At 39.6% G+C, this 23,803-nt stretch overlaps 1 protein-coding gene across 1 annotated transcript in view; it reads left to right on the top strand.

The window, feature by feature from the left end:
- LOC117501582 (triple functional domain protein-like) overlaps positions 1 to 23,803 on the top strand; it is a 218,478-nt gene that overhangs the window by 146,052 nt on the left and 48,623 nt on the right. The window contains 8 exon segments of the mRNA XM_034160494.1: positions 4,600 to 4,704; positions 5,934 to 6,130; positions 7,058 to 7,307; positions 10,998 to 11,120; positions 13,782 to 13,973; positions 17,881 to 18,012; positions 20,925 to 21,155; positions 21,897 to 22,019. Coding sequence (XP_034016385.1) covers positions 4,600 to 4,704; positions 5,934 to 6,130; positions 7,058 to 7,307; positions 10,998 to 11,120; positions 13,782 to 13,973; positions 17,881 to 18,012; positions 20,925 to 21,155; positions 21,897 to 22,019 — 1,353 coding nt within the window.

Here is a 23,803-nt window from a genome sequence, read left to right as displayed (position 1 = left end):
GCCACCATGAAGCTGTGACTGGTGATGCAAGAAGCAGAACTCACACTATCCTCCAGTTTCTCCAGTCACAGCTACAGAAGCTTATGACTCCTTCAGAGTTGTTGATAATTTGGTGCCTTTTCTGACTCGTCATCTTCTTGCACAGTCAGTATTTAAGAACTGCCTTCTCCAGATAGCTTTATCATACAGTACCTGTGTTTGTTTTTGTAGTGACTGGTGTAACTAGAGTATAAGACATACTCAGTGACTCGGAGATGTTCATCTATCCATCCACTCATTTGTCTAAAGAAAACTGGCTGCAGAAGTGATTATGTATTGATAATAATCCTTACATTACATTTATGGACACGACTCTAGATTTTTAAATAATGTACAGACTTTTTTTAAATCTTGTCTTTGCAAAATAATGATCTGAAGTAATGAGCAGTTTTTTGCTTCCCTCCTGTTAAATTTGGGGAGAACAAAGTGTTCACTTAATTAGACTAGAGAGTCATCGAGAACCTTGATGTAATTGTTGATTAAATGTGTAATTCTGTGAGAGCAAATTGTACGCAGCAACCCTGACCAATTCACCCTGTTAACATATAGCTAATTACAAATTCACTTAACTTCAGCAGTAGTATCACTATGTTCTCTCGGGACGAGCCACCGTGATGTTTTTCCCTCTTTCTTTTTGCCCAAAGATGACACTTTTCCTGCATTGTTTGTCTAACACAAAGCTATCTAGCTATCATTCTGTCTCCGTCCATCTGTGACCATGTGTGTGGGGGTGTTTTGCGGAGGTGGCTTAGCAGAAACACAGAGGCACTGAAACCAACTAGGGAGGTGTTTCCTTACTGTATCTCTGAAATTGATATTATAAAATTCCATTGTTCTGTTGAGGGACTTTGGTCTTTTACTTCAAAGAGAAAGATGCCCATTACAGGATCAAAACGACACACTTCCAAGGTGTTTGCTTTAATTCTGAGCTTTGAATTCACAAGTATAGTTGGAAGAGATGACAGAGTACATTCTAACAACATGTTATCTTGTAGGCCTGGCGAGTAAACAGTCTTGAACCGGGATTGCAATTAAATTTATGTTAGTTTTGCTTTGTTTAATAGGCTCAGTGCCATCACAGCGATAACAGCCAGCATGTGTCACCACTCATACTAGGGGAGCTACGACCACTACCTTTGCTGCCACCCCCCCCCCCCCAGGACTAAACCAAACTAACTGTTTTAGGTTTCTTGGATGACCCCAAAACACAATCAGGATGTTCCCAAAAATAAAAACTGGCCTCAAGCCAGTTATCCAAGATGGCCGCCAAAATAGAGTTTTTTTCACTTATGGCCCAGTCACACGGCACACGACGATTCTTGAACAAAGGGAAAAGTAAAAAAAAACATCACAATTCGTTGAGAAAAGGTGGACGAAAGAGCTTTTATCACCAAACAGTCTGCGAAGCAAGAGCGCAAAAGGGACGAAAGAGGAACTTAACAAAACCGAAGCTCACGATCTCAACGCTTTAACAGATCACGCCTGGAGCCACAGCTGGAGCAGTGTGTGTCTGCATCTCTGCATTCCAGGACTCGGCGCTGGGACGGAGCTCATAGTGCCTGAGTCCTGGAGAAACTGCAAACAGAAGCTGTGGAGATCTGTGTGCACGTTGGTGGACCACCTGCAGCTGGTTCCTCGTCCAGAACAAAAGAGGGATCATGTCCATCATTATCAGAATCCTCACTGTCTGACACGCTGCGCGCTCCGTCTTCCTCCAATTAAAAAAAAAGGTGTTCCGTGGTCACTGCTGTGTCACTGTATTATGTTCTAAGCCATATATATTGATTTATAACAGAAAACTGTCAAAAGGGAGAATAAATATAAATGTAAAGATGATTGAATATATCAGAGCAGTAAATTAATCAGTGCGTGTGAACGCGCGCATTGACTCACATGAGCGGTTATTTCCACCAGCTGATCACTGATCCACAACGTGAATTCTTCCTTCCAGAACAGCTCTTTATATCATCATTTTGATTCATCTCCCAGTTGCCACATGTACAGAAGGACTGGATTATCATTCCTACACTCGTATTGTTATATTTAATACAAAATAATAAGCGCACACAGCAGCTCCTGCTGCCGCTGATGCTGCATTCAAGTACCGTTGGAATTTACACAAATTTTTTGTTGTTTCAAATTCAACAGTTGCTTGTGGCAAAATAATTAATTATATCCACAGAAAAGATTAATTCTGGCCTATGTAAGGTGCCTGGGCCCATTGAAGCTGCCCCCCCACACAGATAAAAAAAATCCAAGCAGGCAGGCTGAGTTTGTCCTGTAATTTCCAACGGTACATGAAGCAGCAGCAGCCTCAGCGCTCACAAACCAGCTTCTGCACTGTGTGAAAACATTCAGCTGCTCCAACGAAGTCAAATTAAACAATAACGTTACAAAAACTACACAAACAATTAAAAAACATGAAGAACAACAGCAAAATGAGACACAGATGAATTGAGGTTTTCGTTGCCCTTTGTTCAAATTTTTCAACAGTTTAAAAATCCTGACGTAGCGCCATCTGCAGGAACGAAGCCGCGCGAAGGTTAAACGATGCCAACGACAGTCAACGAAAGTCCAGATTTCTTGTTTCATCAGGGCTTCGTCACCCTTCGTTAAGTGCCGTGTGACTGGGCCTTAAAACACCTTTACACAACATATAAACAACTTAAATATCAGAACTTCAATGGGAAGACCATTGCAGGTCACAGCAAACTCATTTGTGCCTAAACTAAATTCACTCATGGGTTTAAGATTCAAAATGGCGTCCAAAATGGCCGCCAATAGACCCTTATCATTAAAATACATAGTAGGAACAAACAATGGACTTAATAATGACAGAAATCATTGGTGTTTTAGTGAAAAAACCCTATTTTGGCAGCCATCTTGAACACCATCTTGGATAACTGGCTTGAGGCCAGTTTTTATTTTGGGAACATCCTGATTGTGTTTTGGGGTCATCTAAGGAACCTAAAAAAGTTGGTTTAGTTCGGGGGGGGGGGGGGGGGGTGCAAAGGTAGTGGTCGTAGCTCCCCTAGCATCACTGACACGATCAGTGTTGCGGCAGTTCAAGTTTTAAAAACATATTTTGCTTTCCTTTGCACCAAATTTGCACCAAGCCTGTTTCTGATGCATGCCGCATGTCACATACCCTTTTTGTTTGTGCTCCTTAATTATACATTCAGTAGTGCTCATTTTGATCACTGGGATAATCCCCAGTACAAACTATAGGGATTTTTGTTAAAGATTTCCTCAGACCCACTTCACATGGACTGAGTGGAACAAAACTTGGTACCACCAAGGGTGACATACTTACATACTCCCATCACTTTATGCAGCTGTGAAGACCTCAACTGTAGAAGTCTGCAGATTGTGGAAGAGCTCATGACTTCACTTTGAAAATAAGTGTTTCATCATCTGGCAAGTGCTTGCCCTTTAAAAATGACTTCATGATTGGAAAGAGGTGGAAGTCACTTGGGGTGAGGTTATGATGCGTAACGGGGGTGAGGATGTATTTCATAGCCGCGGGACCATATGTTCCTCTGGGCAACATGCAAATTGTGAACCGTGGCATTGTCATCCAGGAGACTGACGCCTTTGGTCAGCATACCACGCCTATCGGGTTTGATGGTCTCCTGCAGTTTCTGCAGCGTTGACATGTAGTATGTCCTGGTAATTGTAGTACTTTTTGCCAGGAAATCCATTATCACTACTCCGTACTGGTCCCAAAAGTCCATGACCATGACTTTGCGCAACCGAGAGTTGGACACGTGCCTTCTATGGAGGTGGTGAGTCATAATGCTTCCATTGTTTCAACTCGACTTCAGTCTCTGAATCATAGTGATGGACCCATGTTTCTTCCTCTCAAAAAAGTCCTCCTGGTGTTCTCGGCACATGACTAAACAAGACTGGGAGCATGTGATTTGTTCCTGCTTCTGGAAAAGTGTGAGCAACCGGGGAATTTTTTTTTTCCCCACAGACCCCACACTGATCTTGACATCTTGGGCTAGTTGGCAAATGGTTATGCGGCGATCCTTTAAAATGGTGGCCTCCACTTGCCAGATGGTATCTTCATCAATGGTGGACTGTGGTTGCCCAACAATGGGAGCTGTTTCCACTGATGTCCAGACACACTTGAACCGACTATGCCAGTGCTTTACTATGTCATACGATGGTGCATCCTCGTTAATAAGTCTCTTTCATCTCATTGAACGTCTCCATTGGTGTACGGCCTCTCAAGTACAGGGAACTGATGACGGCTCTGCATTCAACTGGTTCCATTAACACGTCTTATTCTACTTCTTACAATGGAATTATTGAATTGAATTGGTCAGTTATCAGTGATAGATGTTGGGATGGTCTAGAAACATGTGCTGGTTCTGAGCTATTTTATTGCCATTCTGTATGTCTTTGGACTGTGGGAACAAATGAGTGCCCAATGAAAGCCCATACATACACAGAGAAAACTCCATGTGGAAAGGTCCCAAACTGAATTTTAGCCCAGCCATTGCATTTATTTTTTCTAAACACTTTTTTCTTTTTCTTATACATTTGCCCGTGTAGACCACCATGGTGTCATTAGAGGGACTGACAAAGGTTGTGGACCCCTCTCAGCTAACGGCAGACTTTGATGGCAGCTTGGACTACAACCACGAAGAATGGATAGAGGTGAGATGAGATGTCAATGTCAATTTTATTTATATAGCACATTTACAACAACAGCAGCTGCCCAAAGTGTTTCATAGTAAAAACAATATCAAAAACCATACCCCCAAAACAGAGCATTAAAATTCCAAAATATACAAAAACACATAAAACCAGACACACACAGCTTAAATTGTATTAAAAGCCAAAGCATAAAAATGAGTCTTAAGAACAGATTTAAAAGACTCTAGAGATGGAGCAGCTCTGATGTGCATAGGCAAACTGTTCCAGAGTTTAGGCGCAGCCACCGAAAAAGCCCGATCACCTCGAGTTTTTAATCGAGATCTGGGCACATTTAATAACAGCTGGCTTTCTGACCTCACTGATCTGACCGGAACATAAGGAGTCAAAAGCTCAGAGAGGTATTCGGGAGCCAAACCATTTAAACACTTGAACACAAGCAACAGGATCTTAAAATCAATCCTAAATGAGACTGGGAGCCAATGGAGCGAGGCTAACACAGGGGTGATGTGCTCTCGTTTCCTCATCCCCGTGAGCAGTCGTGCAGCAGCGTTCTGAACCTGCTGCAGACGCTTTAGAGACAACTGGTCCAGTCCACAATAGAGTGAGTTACAATAATCTAAACAAGATGTTATAAGCAAATGAATAACTCGCTCAAAATCACACGCTGGGAGGTAAGCCTTCACTTTTCTCAAAATTCTAAGTTGGTAGAAACTGGCCTTTACCACAGAATTAATTTGCTTGTCCATTTTGAAGGAGCTGTCAAAAATAACCCCCAAATTTCTGACAGAATCATGCACACAGGAAGACAAAGGACCAAGCACATCATATGAACCAGATGACCATGCAGGGCCAAAACTAACTATTTCAGTTTTATTCTCATTGAGAATTAGAAAGTTTTGAGCCAACCAAGTTTTCACTTCCTGCAGACAATTTACCAAAATAGTCAGAGAATTTGATGGGAGCTTAAGTGGCAGATAGATTTGCAGGTCATCAGCATAAAAAGATGAGTCAAGAGATGACTCATCTTGACCCTCAGATCCATCTGTCTGGCCTATCTCAACATTACTAAAGAAATGTCACAGTCAACAAAGATGGAGAGCAAAGCAGTATTGAGATAGCTGTTGTTATCACATTATTAAATGTGTTCATAATGGTAGAGTTACAGTAGTCTTTCTTGGTTTGTAGGATTTACTAGTCCTTACGCAGATGTTTGCTGTCTTCTTATCCAGGTCCGGGTGGCTTTTGAGGAGTTCTCTGGTCATGCCACACAGATGTTGGCTCGTCTAGAAGAAATACAGGAAACTGTGTCAAGGAAAGACTTCCCCCAAGACCTAGAAGGTGCCAGGAGGATGATTGAGGAGCATGCCACGCTGAAGAAGAAAGTCATAAAAGCCCCTATAGAGGAACTGGATACTGAGGGACAGAGGTGAGTTCAAACAAATGGAGTTGTTGCTTTTAGAGGGTTAGAGGAAAGAACAAACCAGGAGCTGAAAACATACAGTGTTATTTTTGGTGACTTTTATAGTTCGGAGTAAACTAAGAATGCTTACTTTACAAGAACTAAGGATTTTTAGATCCTGTAATTATTACTTTATTATTACACATCCATCTGTTGCTTATTATTCACAGAACAAGCCTTCAAAATGTATTGCTATGAAACAAATTATCTCCAGGCTTAGTGTTTGTTTCAGTATAATAAAAAAATAAAAATTACTTGAGCATTTGTCATGAACCATGTTTAGATGGTCTGACCTGACCTGGAATCAGAGCCAGTTTGGACTTGAGCTGGATAAAGATGCAGATGTAGCTATTATAGCTGTATGACTGTTTCAACATTCAATCAAAGTAGTAATTTTTCTTATACTAAATTACAGATTGAAAATGTTATGTTTTGTAAAGATGTTATTCTGAAATACTGCATCTCCACAATATACTGTATTGTGATACCTCCACTATGAAGTGAAGGTAATGTTTCTGTCTGCCTATTTCTTTTTCTTCAGAAGAATATGTCAAAATACATCATTGTATTTAAATGAAAATGGGTGGACAGTTAAACCTAAGGTCAAGTGAAATTTAATTAGATTTTGAGCAAAATCCAGTTCCTCAATAATTTTGAATATTTAATTGGTGGTGGTTTGCATCAACGTAAGGCAGAACTAACTTTTTTGTATAGGCCTAAAAATAACCGTATATATCGTATGTGCATTTGACTGCAGCCCTGGCAAAGGTTTATTGCAGGACCTGTGTTTGAACTCTTAAACTCTTAATGTTATAAAGTTGTTTACACTAAAATATTTGAAATGGGAGTAGTAGAAATGCAAAATGACATGACATATTAAATCCTTAAATCTAGGTTGCTCCAGCGTATCCAGTGCGGTGAGTCATTCTCCAACCGTAATGGCAGCAGTGGCGGGAGTGGCGGCAGCAGCAGTAGCAGTGGTGGGGTTTGTAATGCTGATACCCAGGGCCTGGTCCCAAGGATCACCCAGCTGCTGGACAAGTTGCATTCCACTCGACAGCATCTCCACCAGACCTGGCATGTCCGCAAACTCCAGTTGGATCAGTGCTTCCAGCTCCGCCTCTTTGAACAGGATGCAGAGAAGGTTGGTGGAACACAGGGGTGCAGTGATGCAGTGTTAACGCTTGAACCACACTGTAGGTGCAGTCAGTATTAAAAAATAAGAATAATAATCTTAACTTATACACCCAGACATTGATTCATGCTCTCCAGTCTTGTCTCCAACTCAGGACTGGATACAGTTGTGGTGTAATACAGATTTATTGTCACAGTGACTTTTTTTCTAGTAATAACTGTATAAATCTCGATGCAGAGTAGCAGTTAACTCAAAGCGCCAGAAAGTTATGTTGGATCCAAAAGGATCTCTAAAAGGCTAGGACCAAAAGTTATATTGGATCGGTTCCCACTGACCAATAGCGTTAGAGCTTACTGCCAACAGCTAGCCAATCATAGCGTGGCATACGAAGGTCAGGAACTAGCTGACAGACGCTGGTTGAAAAAATGTCAACAAACAGCAGAAAATCGTCTGCTAGCGAGGTTTGCTGAGTTCACAGAGGGGGAACTGGTGGAAATATTGAACTCCAAGGATGCCAAGAATACTAAGAAGGTAGACAAGCATGCTACTGACATTTTAGAAGCATTCATCGCATCAGAATCAATCATATGCTGTTCACAACAAAATAAATTGATCTAATTTACTTGACTCTTTGTTGTTTGCTTAATTTGGGAGGGGGGGTGGAGTTATATTGGATGAGGCGTAGCTGAACTTTTCTTCATCCAATATTTCTCTATGTTGGACTCCTTACCATCCATTATTTATATATATATATATATATATATATATATATATATATATATATATATATATATATATATATATATATGCACTTAGTGTTTCCTTGTTTTCTCACGGAGTCCAGCATGGATGGAAGGACTTTTGCCGAGTGGTGTTCCTGCTCAGAATGATCTAAAAGTGCTATATACGTAAATAAAGTTAGTATTACTATTTCCCTGTGACCATAAATTGTGGACATGCTCATCTTTTCAAAAAGTATTTGAATTATGAACTCAGGTCTGTTTTTTTTTTTATTACTTTTTATGGCATTCAAACCTGTTTTCATCTACTATCACTGTTCATATTACAGTTTAATACAATAATTATTTTCTTTTAAAATATTACTTGACATTGGACACCTTTTTGTTAGTCAGGACCTTGGATAAAAGTTCCTTGTTTTCATTGTTCTTTAAGCAAAGTGTTATTTGCCTTTTTTATTTATTTAGTTTTTAGGCGTGTTTTTTTTTATTTTTATTTTTTTATGATAATCCAAAAAACTCTCCTATCCATGACTAAAAACGATGATCCAATCGCAACTATGGGTTTTATGATCTGTTACAATCCTAGGAGACAAGAAGGTAGAGGATGGCTTATGCAGGTGCAGAGCCACCTACTCAAACTGCCACACATTTAGCTGAGGTGATGACAGCTGCGGCACAAAATAGAAAGAGACACTGAGAGAAACGGGTAAAACTCAGAGACCCGTGTTGAGTGAGTGGAATAAAATAGCAGATTGCAGCAGCAGAAAGAGCTGCAGTCTTGGATTCACTGCAGTAGTAGGAGCTTGTTGCTAGGACACCATGAGCCACGAGTTGTTCTCTTGGAGAGCCTGAGAGGATACGCTTAATACAGACAGTCCATTTCTCTGTTTTCTGGTCTAAAAAGATGACAACTATCTGCATACACATGCTGCAGCATTACGCAGACATACTCAGGTTTGCCTACACACGTAAGTGCCTGCTCTTTATGTGGCTGTTGTTGCTGTGGCAGTTGACGTCATGTATTGCAGTCGCAAGCTGAGTGCATTACAATGAAAATAATACATGATCTAAGAGCTACTGTTTGGAGTTTCAGTATGAATTATACAAACCAGTTTTCGAAGCATGTTTTATTTCTGTTCTATCCATTTTCTGCAGACCTCATCACAAAATAAAAAATATATATAATTTTTTTTTTTTTTTTTCTTCTTAATGATACAGACACAGTACCAGTTAAACGTTTGACTGGACCAGTGATGCCGGTAACACGTTACTTAGTAACGCGTTACTCTAATCTAACCACTTTTTTTAGTAATGAGTAATCTAACGCGTTAATCTTTCCAAATCAGTAATCAGATTAAAGTTACTCCTCCAAGTCACTGTGCGTTACTATTATTTTTGCATTGTGGGTCAATAGCAGTATTAAACTTGGTCCGTGGGCAGGAGGTCGGGGTTCGACTGAACTGCCCACTTTAAGCGAGCTGTGAGCTTTTCATCCGCAGTTTTCTGCAACAGTTACGACTCGTCCTTACCTCTTAAAGCGCGGTGACAACAGCACACCTGCACTGAGCTTTACAAAGACATTTTTATGCTTTTTTTTTCTCCTTTATTTAGAATTCTGAGCTGAGCCGCTCCGTATCTGCTGCTAAAAACAGCTGATCCTCCGCAACGTGTCAACAACTAACACTATTTTCCACTCAAATGCACCTAAACTCTCTTTCTGAGGACCACATGATGTGAAAATGCAATAAAACTTTCTTACCTGTAAATCTGGTCATGTTTTCTGCATAAATAAATGTTATCCATTTTTTGTGCTCAAATGCCAAAGCAGGGGCGAATCCAGATGGAATGGGGGTGTGGGGTAGGGTTGTGCCCCCCCACAACACCCCTAGATTAAAGGTCCAGTTTTGAAGCCTTTTTTTACTACAACTACTAATACTACTTATAATAATAATAATTTTGACAAGTAAAATGTTTAGAGAGGACTTAAATGTTAGAAAAACTTTAGAAAGAATTTAATAGTTACATTTATAAACAATGTAGGTTAGAAATTTCAAGTTTTACTGTCACAGTGCTGTCAACAGTTAAATATGAGGTCAAGAAAGAGGTCTTTATTTTACTTTTTATAAAACAAGTATTTATTTTCATTGAAGTCAAGAAAGGGTGACTATAAAGTGAGTTTTGGCAAAACAAGTATCATTGTCATGTTGAGGTGGCAGAGGGTTGTTGTCGGCAGCTGGGAACGTAACTAGTAATCTAACTTAGTTACGTTTACAATTGAGTAATCAGTAAAGTAACTAAGTTACTTTTTCAAGGAGTAATCAGCAATCAGTAATTGGATTACTTTTTCAAAGTAACTGTGGCAACACTGGACTGGACACACCTTCCCAGAGAGATGGTGGTTCAATGAGGCCCTAATGTTGACCCTTTAACCTTTATACCCAGTGATGAGCTAAAGGCTAAAGTGCTTTTAAAATGTGCACATTTTACACTCCTCTTTAAATACAAAAAAATACATAATAAAAAATACAAAAATAAATAACAAAAAAATAACAAAAATGAATATATTTTAACAACTAAAATAACGTTTAGTCTCTTACTTGAGTTTCGTAGTTTTACTACTACAGTGCTGCACAAAGTGAAATTGATGAGACATAAAAAACATGTTTGCTTAATTTTTTTAAAATAAACAGTGAATACAAGCATTAAGAATCAGCTTGGAATGAAGGTTTGTTAATTTATTTATTAATGCGTGACAGTGCAAGAAAGACAAGATGATTTATGTGCACAAAATAGAAATCACCGGGATATGATTCTAGTTTTTCAGCACAGCTCACTAATATTTAGAGTTAATATACCAGCTGGAAGGTGCCGTTTTTAAGGCTTTGTTGCAATATGATTGCTGTTCTAAACAATTCTTTTACATTCATGATTTCATTTTCTGCCTTTCCCCTTGCCTCAGATGTTTGACTGGATCATGCACAATAAGGGCTTGTTTCTGGCAGGCTACACAGAAATTGGCAACAACCACCCCCACGCCGTTGAACTGCAAACCCAGCACAGCCACTTTGCTATGAACTGCATGGTAAGACACACGCTGATCCAAAGAAGGGGGTACTGGTAACACTTTTCCACCCACATGGGCCATCGTATCCGTGCACTGCTCTGCATAATAATAATAATATTAATCAGTTACTGCACTTACTTAATGCACCCTGGCTGCTGGAGAGGTGTGTGTGTGTGTGTGTGTGTGTGTGTGTGTGTGTGTGTGTGTGTGTGTGTGTGTGTGTGTGTGTGTGTGTGTGTGTGTGCGTGCGTGCGTGCGTGTGTGTGTGTGCGTGCGTGTGTGTGTGTGTGTGTTAGGACCAACACTTCCAGGTATTAAGTAATCCTATTGTTTCTGCGTACCCAGTATTACATAAGGATTATGAAACTTGAAACAAGGATTCAGCTCACCCACTGCTGCAGTGATGTTCCACTCTGATGATGATGAGAGCAGGAGAATTTTATTCAGAATGTCAAAGGACTTGGTCACACATTTAAATCACACGAAATGAACGCTGAACTCAGTACTTCATTTAATCATTAATCATTTCACAAAACACAAAAGATTCACTCCAGTCAGTTTTTGTGCTGGCCAGCAGTCGTAGTCGTACTGGTGATTTCTATCTTCATCTGTAGGTTTGTTCTGGTGACTCGAGTTGAAATTCTTCAGGGTTGATACTGTTTCCAGTTTCACCATCACAGTTTACAATTACAATTTATTTAGTTTATATACCATCAAATCACAACAAAGCTGCCTCAAGGAGCTTCACACAAGTAAGGTCTAACCTTGCCAACCCCTACAGCAAGCACACAGGTGACAGTGGTAAGGAAAAAACTCTTTCTGGTGATATTAAGGAAGAAACCTACAGCAGACCAGACTCAAAGGGGTGACCCACTGCTTGGGCCATTCAAGCAAAAGGGTTTACAATATAGTAACCATTTAAAGTAAACCATTGGTTTATTTTTAAGTGTGTTTCGTACAAGTTTAACAGAATACTAAAATTATCCCCAAAACTGTATACTCAGGTTCTAGGTTAGAGTAGACAGGTGGTTGGTTTCCTGTCTTTACTAGAACAGGTAAGCAGAGCAGATAGATCAGTGGAATAAATAGTTGAGCTGTCAGAGTGTACATCTGGGTCTACATCCTGTGTCCTTGGACAAGACACTTCCTCTGCATTGTCTCCAGTCCACCCAGCTATAAATGGGTACCAGCCTTGCCTAGGGAAGTAACCTGCATCAGACTAGTGTCCCGTCGAGGAGAAGTCATGCACTTTCATCCGCTACAGAATCTGGGGATGCCCATCGACACCAGTGGGCATCAGCACCTGTGTGGGACAGAGTTTTGCTTCTTTGTTAGAACATAAGCGTTTTCTCACTGTTCTTTTTTGACATTATAATGTATTTTTTAATTACCTGAACAACAACATGAAGTGTTTTTTTCAGTGCAGGGACAAGCTCCTGAGTACGGTGTGTCTTCCAGGCTCTCATCCCAGCTGTGCACTTAAATCCTGCTTCTTGTTCCACCAGACTGAATGGTGTCTATTGGCTATGTTACCAGTTAACATAAATTTTTTACAGTTTCGAAAGTACAAGATGTTGCTTTACGCCTTTTAATTGCAGCTATGCAGGCTTGTTTGCGATTTCTCACCAACACTTTTGCTTCATTTCCTTTTATTCCGGGGTTATCAGCATTTTAGTTTAGATATAATTTTCTGTCTGTCATCTGTGGTGGGCAGTACACCAGTTTTCCCGTTGCACTGGTCTCAGTTTCTGGCATGATGTGACATATTCATTTCCCGTCATACTGTTGGATACATGTGACAAGTGCTACGTTGCCACTGGAAGTGCTAACGGACGGCTGTGTACGGTGCTGTGAGAGGGGAGTCATTAGTGTGTGTGTGCTTTCATGCTTACTGATGTTTGTGTTCCACACATTATGCAAATCAGGGCAAATTATTTGGCACTCCTGAAACTGAGTGCCCTTTCTCAGAACGAGGTATCTCAGCTGCCTCACAAACTTGCAGTTTACTTTATCTTAAATACTTTATGGTTATGATTAAAATAAGATTAGGGTTTAATTTTTGTAAAATCCAAAACAGAAAATGTGAACGATATTTCTGCTTTCATATCATGACTTTGGTCATTTATGGAAGTCTTATACTGTGGCAGAAATCTGATACAGTCCAGGTCGAATTCTGCCTTATTTCCTGTTTGCATACTGCAGTATATAACTGTATACAGTATATAACTTTACAAAGCGCTAATGAATTACCAGGGATTCCCACAAGCTGTATAAACAGTGGCAGATAATGATCCAAAAATACTTGTATGTTTCTGCAGAGCGTCTTCGTTAGCACAGGAACCACGGAGCTGCGTTGAGCGTGTTCTGTGCAGCACCGTTCGAAGAAACTAAAATGAAAAACATTATAGTATCCACTAAACCAAGCAATTTTATCATTACCAATGTACGACAACAAACAGATAACATTACTGCAGAATCTAACATTTGTTGGTGTATTGCCACCATCAGCTGGACCACAGTGTCCCAGCAGACTGACAGATTCACAAACACTATCAATGCTGCATAAAGCACTATAAATACTCTGCTGCAAGTAAAAATGCTGCACTGAAAATGCCACTTAAGGAAACATATTAGCAGCACCATATCCTTTCACACATTGCTCTCCATCTCATTTTGCAGAACGTGTATGTGAATATCAACCGCATCATGTCAGTGGGGAACAGACTACTGGAGTCGGGTCACTATGCCTCTCAGCAGATTAAGCAGATCTCAGGCCAGCTGGAGCAACAGTGGAAAGCCTTTGCAGCAGCACTGGACGAGCGTAGCACGTTGTTGGAGATGTCGGCCAGCTTCCACCAGAAATGTGACCAGGTAAGTCATGCAGTGATACACTGTGCACAAAGCTTAGCCTCCAAATGTTATTATGAGCCTCGAATTTTACTTTTTGGCGCATAATGCTGTGCAAATTTACCTTCACATCCTGGGATATGATTGTATTTTACCTCATGTTTACTGAGAGAAAAGTAAAAGAAAAAAGAAAGTTCTCTATGTACCTTAAACATTTGGATGGGGGTGGGGGGGGGGTGGCAATGGGGCTACTGTTCTCAGTGGGACTGGATTGGAGCATTTACCTTCACTAGATAGCTGAAATGTAAACCATCATGAAAAAGGGGCAACATGATGGGTAAGTGGTCAGAGCAATGGCTTCCAAAACAGAAGGTTCCTGTTTTTAGACCACTGACTTGCATCAGAATCGAAATCTGATGGAAAACGTGCTAAATCAGCATGCAGATCCATATCAGATCTGCTGTTCCAACCTCAAGCAAAAGGGGAGAAGCTGAGAGAACTTACAGGTAGTTTTAAATTGTTAAAAACATACGCAACATATTAAAAAAAGTTGACAGTTTACCCATTTTAAAAATGGTTATGGTATTATGTACGTCTAAGGAAGACGTACTAGCACTGTGCTTGATATGAACATGCTTCAGTGGTCAAAAAAAAAGAATAACTTGTATTGGAATGACATCTGTTTCAGTTTTGATACGGGCGATATTAGATTTGGTGGAAGCACCATACCAGATGTGAAGGGCGTGCACTGAGTGGTGTTGACAGGAGCCTTTCTGTCATTTCCCATTTGAGCTTCTCACTAAGTGTGGATGGGGTAATTGTTTTTGTCATATTCTGATATTTCTGATACATGCTCTTATGTAGGGCTGCATGATTCTGGATAAAAAGCTTATAGTTGAGATCACAATGTTCTCATCATTCCTCCTTTTATTGCACTCAAGTGCTCTGAAACTGTTGCACTCATGTGCTCTGACACTGTGGCAAATTCAGTTTTTATTCAAATGACGCTTTAAGAAGAAGAGCTATTTATTTAAATTGGGTAGCCAGCGAAAGCTCAAAGCTTATTTCCAGAAGAGCCCACAGCACATATTTCGACCTCCCTAGAACCCTGCTCCAAGTGCCAGTTGGGAGCTTGGCTGTGACTGGAAAACAAACCTGGATCGCCACGTAACAGTCCAACGGACAAACCTTTACGTCACCACCACTTCCTTCCCCATTAAAGGAATAGTGGAACACTTTTTTTAACTCGTGCACACACCTTAACTGGTGGACTCTTCTTTTAGGTTGCAAAATTTAAATGGGTGATTCTTTAACTACGGACTCTATTGGCCTTGTAAATGTAATTTCCACCACACCATTGCCTTACAATATAAAGCGCCTTGGGGCAACTGTTTGTTGTGATTTGGCGCTATATACATGTGCTCTGATGTCACTGTTTATCTCCATAGAAACTACCCAAACAATCTTTCATACAAACTGTTTAGGGATATTACAGTGTTGTGGTGGAAATTACGGCAGTAGTGTGGGACAACTACATTTTGTTTAAAAAAAATCACAACAGTTGTATGACATTGAATACCCCAATTATGTTTTGATTATTTTACTGATATTTTATTCAGAGATATTTTAAAACATTAGAAAAAAACGTTTCTTTACCATTCATTTTTATCATTGAAGATCAAAAGTCTGGGTGTGGGACAAGCACAAAACGGCAATATTTGCATATAATGATGCTGAAAAAAGGTGAAAAAGTCATCATAGACTACTAGAACAAATTTCTTAACAAACTTTCATTGTAAAGATAACTATAAAAGTGTGAAATTTCCCCTTTTTTCTGTTTTTCATACAATATGATCAAAGGACATAATAAGTGCCCGTAGTCTAAGAATCACCCAAATGCGGTGAATAGTACATTTAGCACCACAGCGCAGAGCTGAATAATCAGCAGCTTCTCACCTGCTCCTTTGTGCAGACTATCCTCAGAGCATCACACCGCTCCTCTTCACCAGCATCAGACACAGTGGGCTCAGCCTGTCGGGCTTCCTTCTCTCCTCCGCTCACCCTGGTGCCATATCTGCTCCACGCGCTCTGCAGCAGTATCCTGTTGTTAAGCTCTGACGTAACGCATCACGTGATAAATCTGTTTCCAGGTCCAATCAAAACAATGTTGACAATTGTAGTAGAACCTCAACATTCAAGTTTTTTTTAAATAAAAGCCATCGCTCTGTTTTTTTTTTTTTTCATCACGTTAATAAGAGACTGCATCCATGAGACCCTGAAAACCTGCTAAAACAAATATTCCAAATAATCTGTCTGCTACGTTTAACCTGCGTGGAATTTAACAAGTGCAAACCAAATTTCAGACATTTATATACGTATATTACTCTGGAATAAAGAGGACAAACAGTGTTGTAAAGGACAATAAACAGGACGTTAAACAGCAGACTTCACTTTCCCCCCGAACGACATGAACAGGAGGTGATTGCAGGTCACAGCAGCTCCCATTGAAATAACGGAGAAATGACCTGAGCTTCTAGCATTTTTACATAAAACAAACGCAATAACAACATCTAAAAACCCAGTTAATATATCCAGGAGAGTTTTAGGCACAATATACAAAGAGTTTTATGTTGCGATGTTAATGCTGTTGTCCGTGTGCAGCGGTTTAAGTGCAGCCTGATCAGAATGTCTCAGTGCAGTTCTCACTGTTAATGACAGCACACCTTTTTCGTTTAGACCGGGAAGTTGAAAATCACATGATGCGTTACATCACACTTAACAACCAAATTGGGAGTTGCTGAGGCGAGCAACGCCATGAGACCAAAAAAATAAATAGTGCAAAGGCACCAAGCTTGAATTCAGACAAAACTTGAAGGTTTGATGAGATCCACATTTAACGTCTAACGCTGCCTTGCTATTGGTTAAGGGAGAAAGGAGCAGTTTTCTTGTTACAGGTGATACCATGAATGAAAATGCATCAGAATCATTGTTGATAAGAAATGAGATAACACTAAATTGAGATTGCCCAACCCTGATAAGGTTTATGATACACATTAGAACAGGATTAGCAATGGAACAGTGTACTAAGTGGTGACCACAGTATGTCCTGTTATTTGCATTGTTTTTTTGGTGGCTGCAGACAGTTTTTCTATGGATTTGTAGTCAATAAACATTTATCCAGTCTGCAGCATTTATGCAGTTGTTTGACTTCCCATGCATGGGGATGTTTTTATAGGCTATAGTTGGAACAGTGAGGAGTAGTTTACAATCAATTTGGTTCGAAGTGAAGGCTGATATACAGCATCACCTAATAGGCAGAGTGTAGGAGGGGAAATTGGGATGCTTCATAAATATGGCCAAAATGAAAAAAGGTCTTTGCATATTTTTCCCGTTGTGAGCGCTCAGACGTTTGCTTCTTAAATCTTCATAGCGTTTTATGGATCTTGCTCCTAGAATATTGCCGTCATCACCATTAAACCAGCCTTTTATGTTTGAGAGCTGAAAGGGAAATGGCTTTCTTTTCAGAAGTTTCGCTCCGACACTTCACACGTATAGAGAAGCTCCTTTCAAGTCTTTGTGTTGTTCTTGTGTCTGATTCCAGTTATCATGGGTTGGATGTTTAATGGCCAGTAATGGGATGGAGATTTTCAGTCAGAAAACTTCAAATGTACTTTCTGCTGTCTTTGCTGTGTCTTTTCATCTGCTCTGCATTGCACGCCAAAATCCATGGATGTCTCACTGAAAGTGTTTTCGATAACTGCAAAGACAGGTCTGGTGCAGAAAATGGTCCTGAGGCGATTTATTTTACATTCTGGCATGTCTGACTCATATGTGAGTCGGAGGTGGAGCACACGCCGTACACAGCACCGTCTCGTACTGTCTTTTTTTTTAATGGTTACATTTGAGTGACTGTGCGTTTGTCCCCCTTCAGTACATGAGCAACGTGGACTCGTGGTGCAAGGCCTGCGGTGAGGTGGATTTACCCTCTGAGCTGCAAGACCTGGAAGACGCCATCCACCATCACCAAGGCCTGTATGAACACATCACTTCAGCATACTCTGAGGTAAAGTCACATGTTTTCAGCAGACGCAGTGCACAAAACAACATACGTATATGTTTATACATATACACTCAAGTCCATAAGTATTCGGGCAATGACACAATTTCTGTAATTTGCTTCTGTGCACTGCTGCAATGGAGCTGAAATGAAACAATCAGCATGTGCTTGTAGTGAAGACTTCCAGCTTTAATTTAAGGGGTGTCACAAAAATATCACATTAAGAACTGCAAACCTTTGTACACATAGTGCCTCCATTTACAGAGTCCATAGGTAATTGCACAATTTATTTTGCACAAGATATTTTTTAATAAAAATCATCACTTTTACAGCCAGTTTTCTTTTAATGTATCAGGAGATGGCTACATGAACATTTCCAAGTCTCTGAATATGTCTTAGACTTTAATTACCTCAGTCATTAAGAAATACAAACAGTAATAGGGGAAGTCAGCTGTATAGCTTTAATTCTGAATGAATGAATGAGTTTTATTTGGTATAAAGAAAAAAAGATAACTTTTCAGTACAAAATAAAACAAATCATAACTGATTTCTCAGTTAACCAAAATAACCAAAAGGGTGTAGGTAGAAGCCAAAGCTTAAAATACACCTACCCCTTTTACCTCAGTTAATTTTACACCTCACAACAAAAGCAAAACGAGCAGAACAAGCAAAACACAAACATTTAAAGATAATCAATGAACTTAAATTTCTCATCATAACAAAATAAGTAATAGCGCAAATCACACAATTCAAAAATAATTTTACAAAATCAGAAAAATTAATTGTCCAACTGTGACCAGAAATTATATCATTTTTATGAGTCTTTTAAAGCTGACTAGAGTACAGCATAATTTAATACTCTTGGAACAGTTTCTCCAAATGTTCACTCCTTGTACAGAGACACAGTGACTTTTTACAGTAGTTCGTGTCCTTGGTTTATTAAATATCAATATTCCTCTCAAATTATAACTGGAGTCTTTCATTGTAAACAGAGTTTGGACATGTTGAGGTAACGGTTTGTTTTTTTTTGCTTTGTACGTAATGTTATCAACTAAGTCCATGAATTTCAGAATATTTAAGCAAATAAATAATGGGTTGGTTGGCTTACGGTAAGATTTATTCCTGATATTCGTATGGCTTTCTTTTGCAATAGAAATATTGAATTAGTTTTTGTTTTATATGTGTTGCATTTTAATCCCTGGAATGTGGGAATTGTCCCCCTACCTGTTCTTATTTGTGGCACTTTTTGGGGCATCTTCAACTTGGAATGGATGTGATGTGAACCTTCAAGCTGTTTGGATTGTTTTCAAGCATGACCTCAGCATATGACTACCTAAGCAGAAGCATTTTACATTTGGTTGCACAAGTGCTGAATCAGGGTTCATGCGTTAATGTCAAACAGGAGTATTTTGTTAAATTCTATGATAAAAAGCCAGAATTTAATGTGTTTTTTTGAATGTCCCAATGTGGCGATGGAGATACACAAATGGCAGAGACCTTACATTGAGTGTGTATTTTCTGTTGTTATCTTGACATGGTTGTGTTTTTGTCTCTGTATGTCTGTCCTTTTATCCAGATTACTCAGAAATTTATGAACTGAATTTTATGAAGCTTTAATCCTTTACTTATTTATCATTTTATCAGTAACTGTTTCTGGACTATGGCAAATTTCTTGGTATGTACTGCATTGACTAATTCGAGTCTATCCCCTTAACTTTAACATGATATCTCAAAAGCAAATAATACTTTCATATTGTTGTTGGAGCTGCTCTTATGACAAACCATTATTGTAGTAATGTGTTATTATTTTAATAATTAAAAGCGATTGTAATCAAGCACATAATGAGTATAAAATGATTCAAATGTGGTTGTTTTTGATACTCAGATCAGTTAAAAATAATTGTTTTGTTAATCAAAGGTTATTATTTTTAGCTTTTAATTTCATAGTTTTGTTGACACATGAAGTCTACAAATGTGCCTGTGGCTCACTATGAATGAAACATGCTATGGAACATTCTAGACGTTAAAAACTTGTCTGTTTGTTTTGTTTTTAGTTTTATTCCTCAGTGTAATTACTGTTGGGTCTTTTGGCAGTTCATTCTCTGTGATTGGCTACAGTAACGTGACGCTCATTAGAAAAGCACCATGAATGTGTTTGACGTTGCCAGAGAGGAGCTGGACTCCAACAGTAGATGAAGAGAAGCTAGTGTGAGTTGTTGCTTGTTGATGTTGCTAAGGAACAATGAGAAAGCTCAAGTGTAGTGTGGAGAGACGACTTGACATGAAAAGTTAGCATGGTGGGCTTGTTACCAGAGGGTCTTCGGTTTAGTTCCCCATAGGACAGGGCGCTCACTATGATGCAAGGCCCTAATGGTGCATTCCATTTATACTCAAAAGTCTTAATTTCCCAGTTCCAATGCCCATTGAAGCTGGAATTCCAACTCGCCAACGCTTTCAAACTCCGCAGCTTTGTAAAACACTACCGCTCATATTATTTAGTGTTCAGGCTGAGTTATGAATGTAACTTAACTAAGGCTCTGTGAACTCTGAACGGCCGTCACCGATGGTATATAATACTTGGATATGTATCTTTGATGTTACGTACCGTCTGTGGCAGTCAGAAACAATGAAATGGAATATAAAATAACATTGAGTCAGTAAGGGATTCATTTTAGTTTTGCTTTTTTTCCTGTACAGTATCTACTGTACAGGAAAATTATTGGTGTCTATTCTCATATTTCCACATTTGTGACATTTTGATTTGTCATTTCTTTTTCTCTGCTCCTAAATCAAAAGTTGGTGTTTTTTTCCCCCCGGTATTTATTTATTCCAGTGTACAAGCACAAGTTGACATCCTGTATTTGTTATATGTGTGAGGAAAGGTCACCATGACAACCCATTTTCTAAACATTCCTCAGGTGAGCCAAGATGGCAAAGCCTTGTTGGACAAATTGCAGCGACCTTTGACCCCAGGCAGTGCGGATTCTCTGACAGCATCAGCGAACTACTCCAAAGCGGTGCGGCACGTCCTGGACATTATCCACGAAGTGCTGCATCACCAGCGGCAGCTGGAAAACATCTGGCAGCACCGCAAAGTTCGACTACACCAGCGTCTGCAGCTCTGTGTCTTTCAGCAGGATGTTCAGCAGGTACACAAGCTTATTTTCTTTTAAGAACCTAGACAATGCCCTCTTGTATACATATTTTTTTCGAACACGTGTGGTAACTCTGGAGCCAAATGTAATTGCCAGGTATTTCCAGGGTAACGTGAGATGGTTAGGCAGTAATTTGAAAATAGCAGGGTGTCCTGCGAGTTCGAAGAATTCTGCATTTAATAGGGGGTTTGATTGTAGCAGCAGCCATGTTTCCCATCAAAATGTGCTTGAGTAAGTTATTGGAACATTGCATGTTGTCTCCACACACGTTTCTGCGGATGGGAACGTTGGGTCAATGCCTAAAATGTGAACGTGCGTCTCAGAATCAAGCAGCTTGCTTCAGGATGGGGGTGTAATGAGTGTGTCCAAATCAAATGGACTCTTGCATACTGGCCAAAAATCATGGGCTTTTCAATGTTGGCACGGCAACTGTTACTGTGGCAACTGATTTGGGTCATATGTCCTGCAGATGCTGCTCATCAGCAGATGTCCTGAAGGACAGGCGGCACAAAGACGTGTGTGAATAGACATTCGGTGCAGTGCCTCACGTAGTGTTGATCACTTCATATGTCCTTCCCTCAAACAGTGTCTGTTTGTGTGTTTTTGTTTTTTGTTTTTTTTGCTGGTGCTGCTGCATCATGTGGTTCATCTATCGACTTAGAGCGCCCCCTTGTGTTTGTTTGATGCCCAGTATTTCCCTCACTTTGAAGATGTGCCTGCTGTCTGTCTGCACAGGTGCTGGACTGGATTGAAAACCACGGTGAGGCCTTCCTCAGCAAGCACACAGGTGTGGGAAAATCCCTCCATCGAGCCCGCGCGCTTCAGAAACGCCACGAAGACTTTGAGGAAGTGGCACAGGTACCGTGGTTCTGTTTCTCTAGTGCTCACTTTTTTTTAACTATACTTAAAGCGATACAGCTGTCATTTTTCAAGTAATATCCCCAATATGATGCCTAATAATTATCAAACAGATTTTTTTTCAGTGACCTATGCTGCTTTGACATCAGAACGCTGCAGTAATATTCTGTAATCTACAGTATAATCAATTGGAAAGCCTAATGTATCTGTTTCATCCTGTCATTAGTTCAGGTGCTTCACATGCTGATTTTCACAGTTTGCACACGACATGTACTATAGTTAAAAACTTTCCAACGGTTTTCTCCAACTCCACACATTCCATTTTATTAACCAATATGCGTTTTGTCGGTTAGAATGTCTATTTTATTTCTATATAGCACTGTTTAAAAATAATTTTTACAAGGCCAATTTATTACCATTTTTATTCACAGTCAGATTTTCTGTGGTTTGACAGTACATGCTATGCTGAATGCTTCTAAACAGTGAAGAAGATTCCAAAAGTTGATGGAATTACAGTAACTTGTTAAAGCTTCTGTATGATTAATTGACATAATTGTAGGTTAACTGAGGAACCTTTGTCTGCATATAAGGAGCTAACAGAAGAACCAGTGCCTGCTTTCATTCAAAACAAGAAGAAAAATTTTTTTTAAGAATTCAGCTGACATTTCCAGAACAAAATTTTGGGATGTATACAAGTCTGCTTTCTCCTTAGGAGCCATCTCTGAAAGAGTCATGGTTCCACAAGCAGCAATACGGTCTGGAATATAAAAATACAACCACTGGCAAAAATTATGGAATCACCGGCCTCGGAGGATGTTCATTCTGTTGTTTAATTTTGTAGAAAAAAAGCAGATCACAGACATGACACAAAACTAAAGTCATTTCAAATGGCAACTTTCTGGCTTTAAGAAACACTATAAGAAATCAAGAAAAAAAGATTGTGGCAGTCAGTAACGGTTACTTTTTTAGACCAAGCAGAGGAAAAAAATATGAACTCACTCAATTCTGAGGAATAAATTATGGAATCACCCTGTACATTTCCATCCCCAAAACTAACAGCTGCATCAAATCACATCTGCTCGTTGACATTGACCCTATGTCATGAAATTGACCCTATGTGTCTTTTTGCAAGGAATGTTTTCACAGTTTTTGCTCTATGGCAAGATGCATTATCTTCTTGAAAAATGATTTCATCATCCCCAAACATCAGAAAAGTGTCCAAAATATCAACGTAAACTTGTGCATTTATTGATGATGTAATGGCAGCCATCTCCCCAGTGCCTTTACCTGACATGCAGCCCCATATCATCAATGACTGTGGAAATTTACATGTTCTCTTCAGGCAGTCATCTTTATAAATCTCATTGGAACGGCACCAAACAAAAGTTCCAGCATCATCACCTTGCCAAATGCAGATTCGAGATTCATCACTGAATATGACTTTCATCCAGTCATCCACAGTCCACGATTGCTTTTCCCTAGCCCATTGTAACCTTGTTTTTTTCTGTTTAGGTGTTAATGATGGCTTTCGTTTAGCTTTTCTGTATGTAAATCCCATTTCCTTTAGGCGGTTTCTTACAGTTCGGTCACAGACGTTGACTCCAGTTTCCTCCCATTCGTTCCTCATTTGTTTTGTTGTGCATTTTCGTTTTTTGAGACATATTGCTTTAAGTTTTCTGTCTTGACGCTTTGATGTCTTCCTTGGTCTACCAGTATGTTTGCCTTTAACAACCTTCCCATGTTGTTTGTATTTGGTCCAGAGTTTAGACACCGCTGACTGTGAA

The sequence above is a fragment of the Thalassophryne amazonica genome, chromosome 20, assembly GCF_902500255.1.
Source record: "Thalassophryne amazonica chromosome 20, fThaAma1.1, whole genome shotgun sequence".
NCBI lineage: Eukaryota > Metazoa > Chordata > Actinopteri > Batrachoidiformes > Batrachoididae > Thalassophryne > Thalassophryne amazonica.
The sequence above is the reverse complement of the archived record's forward strand: the minus strand, read 5'-3'. Positions and strand labels throughout refer to the sequence as shown.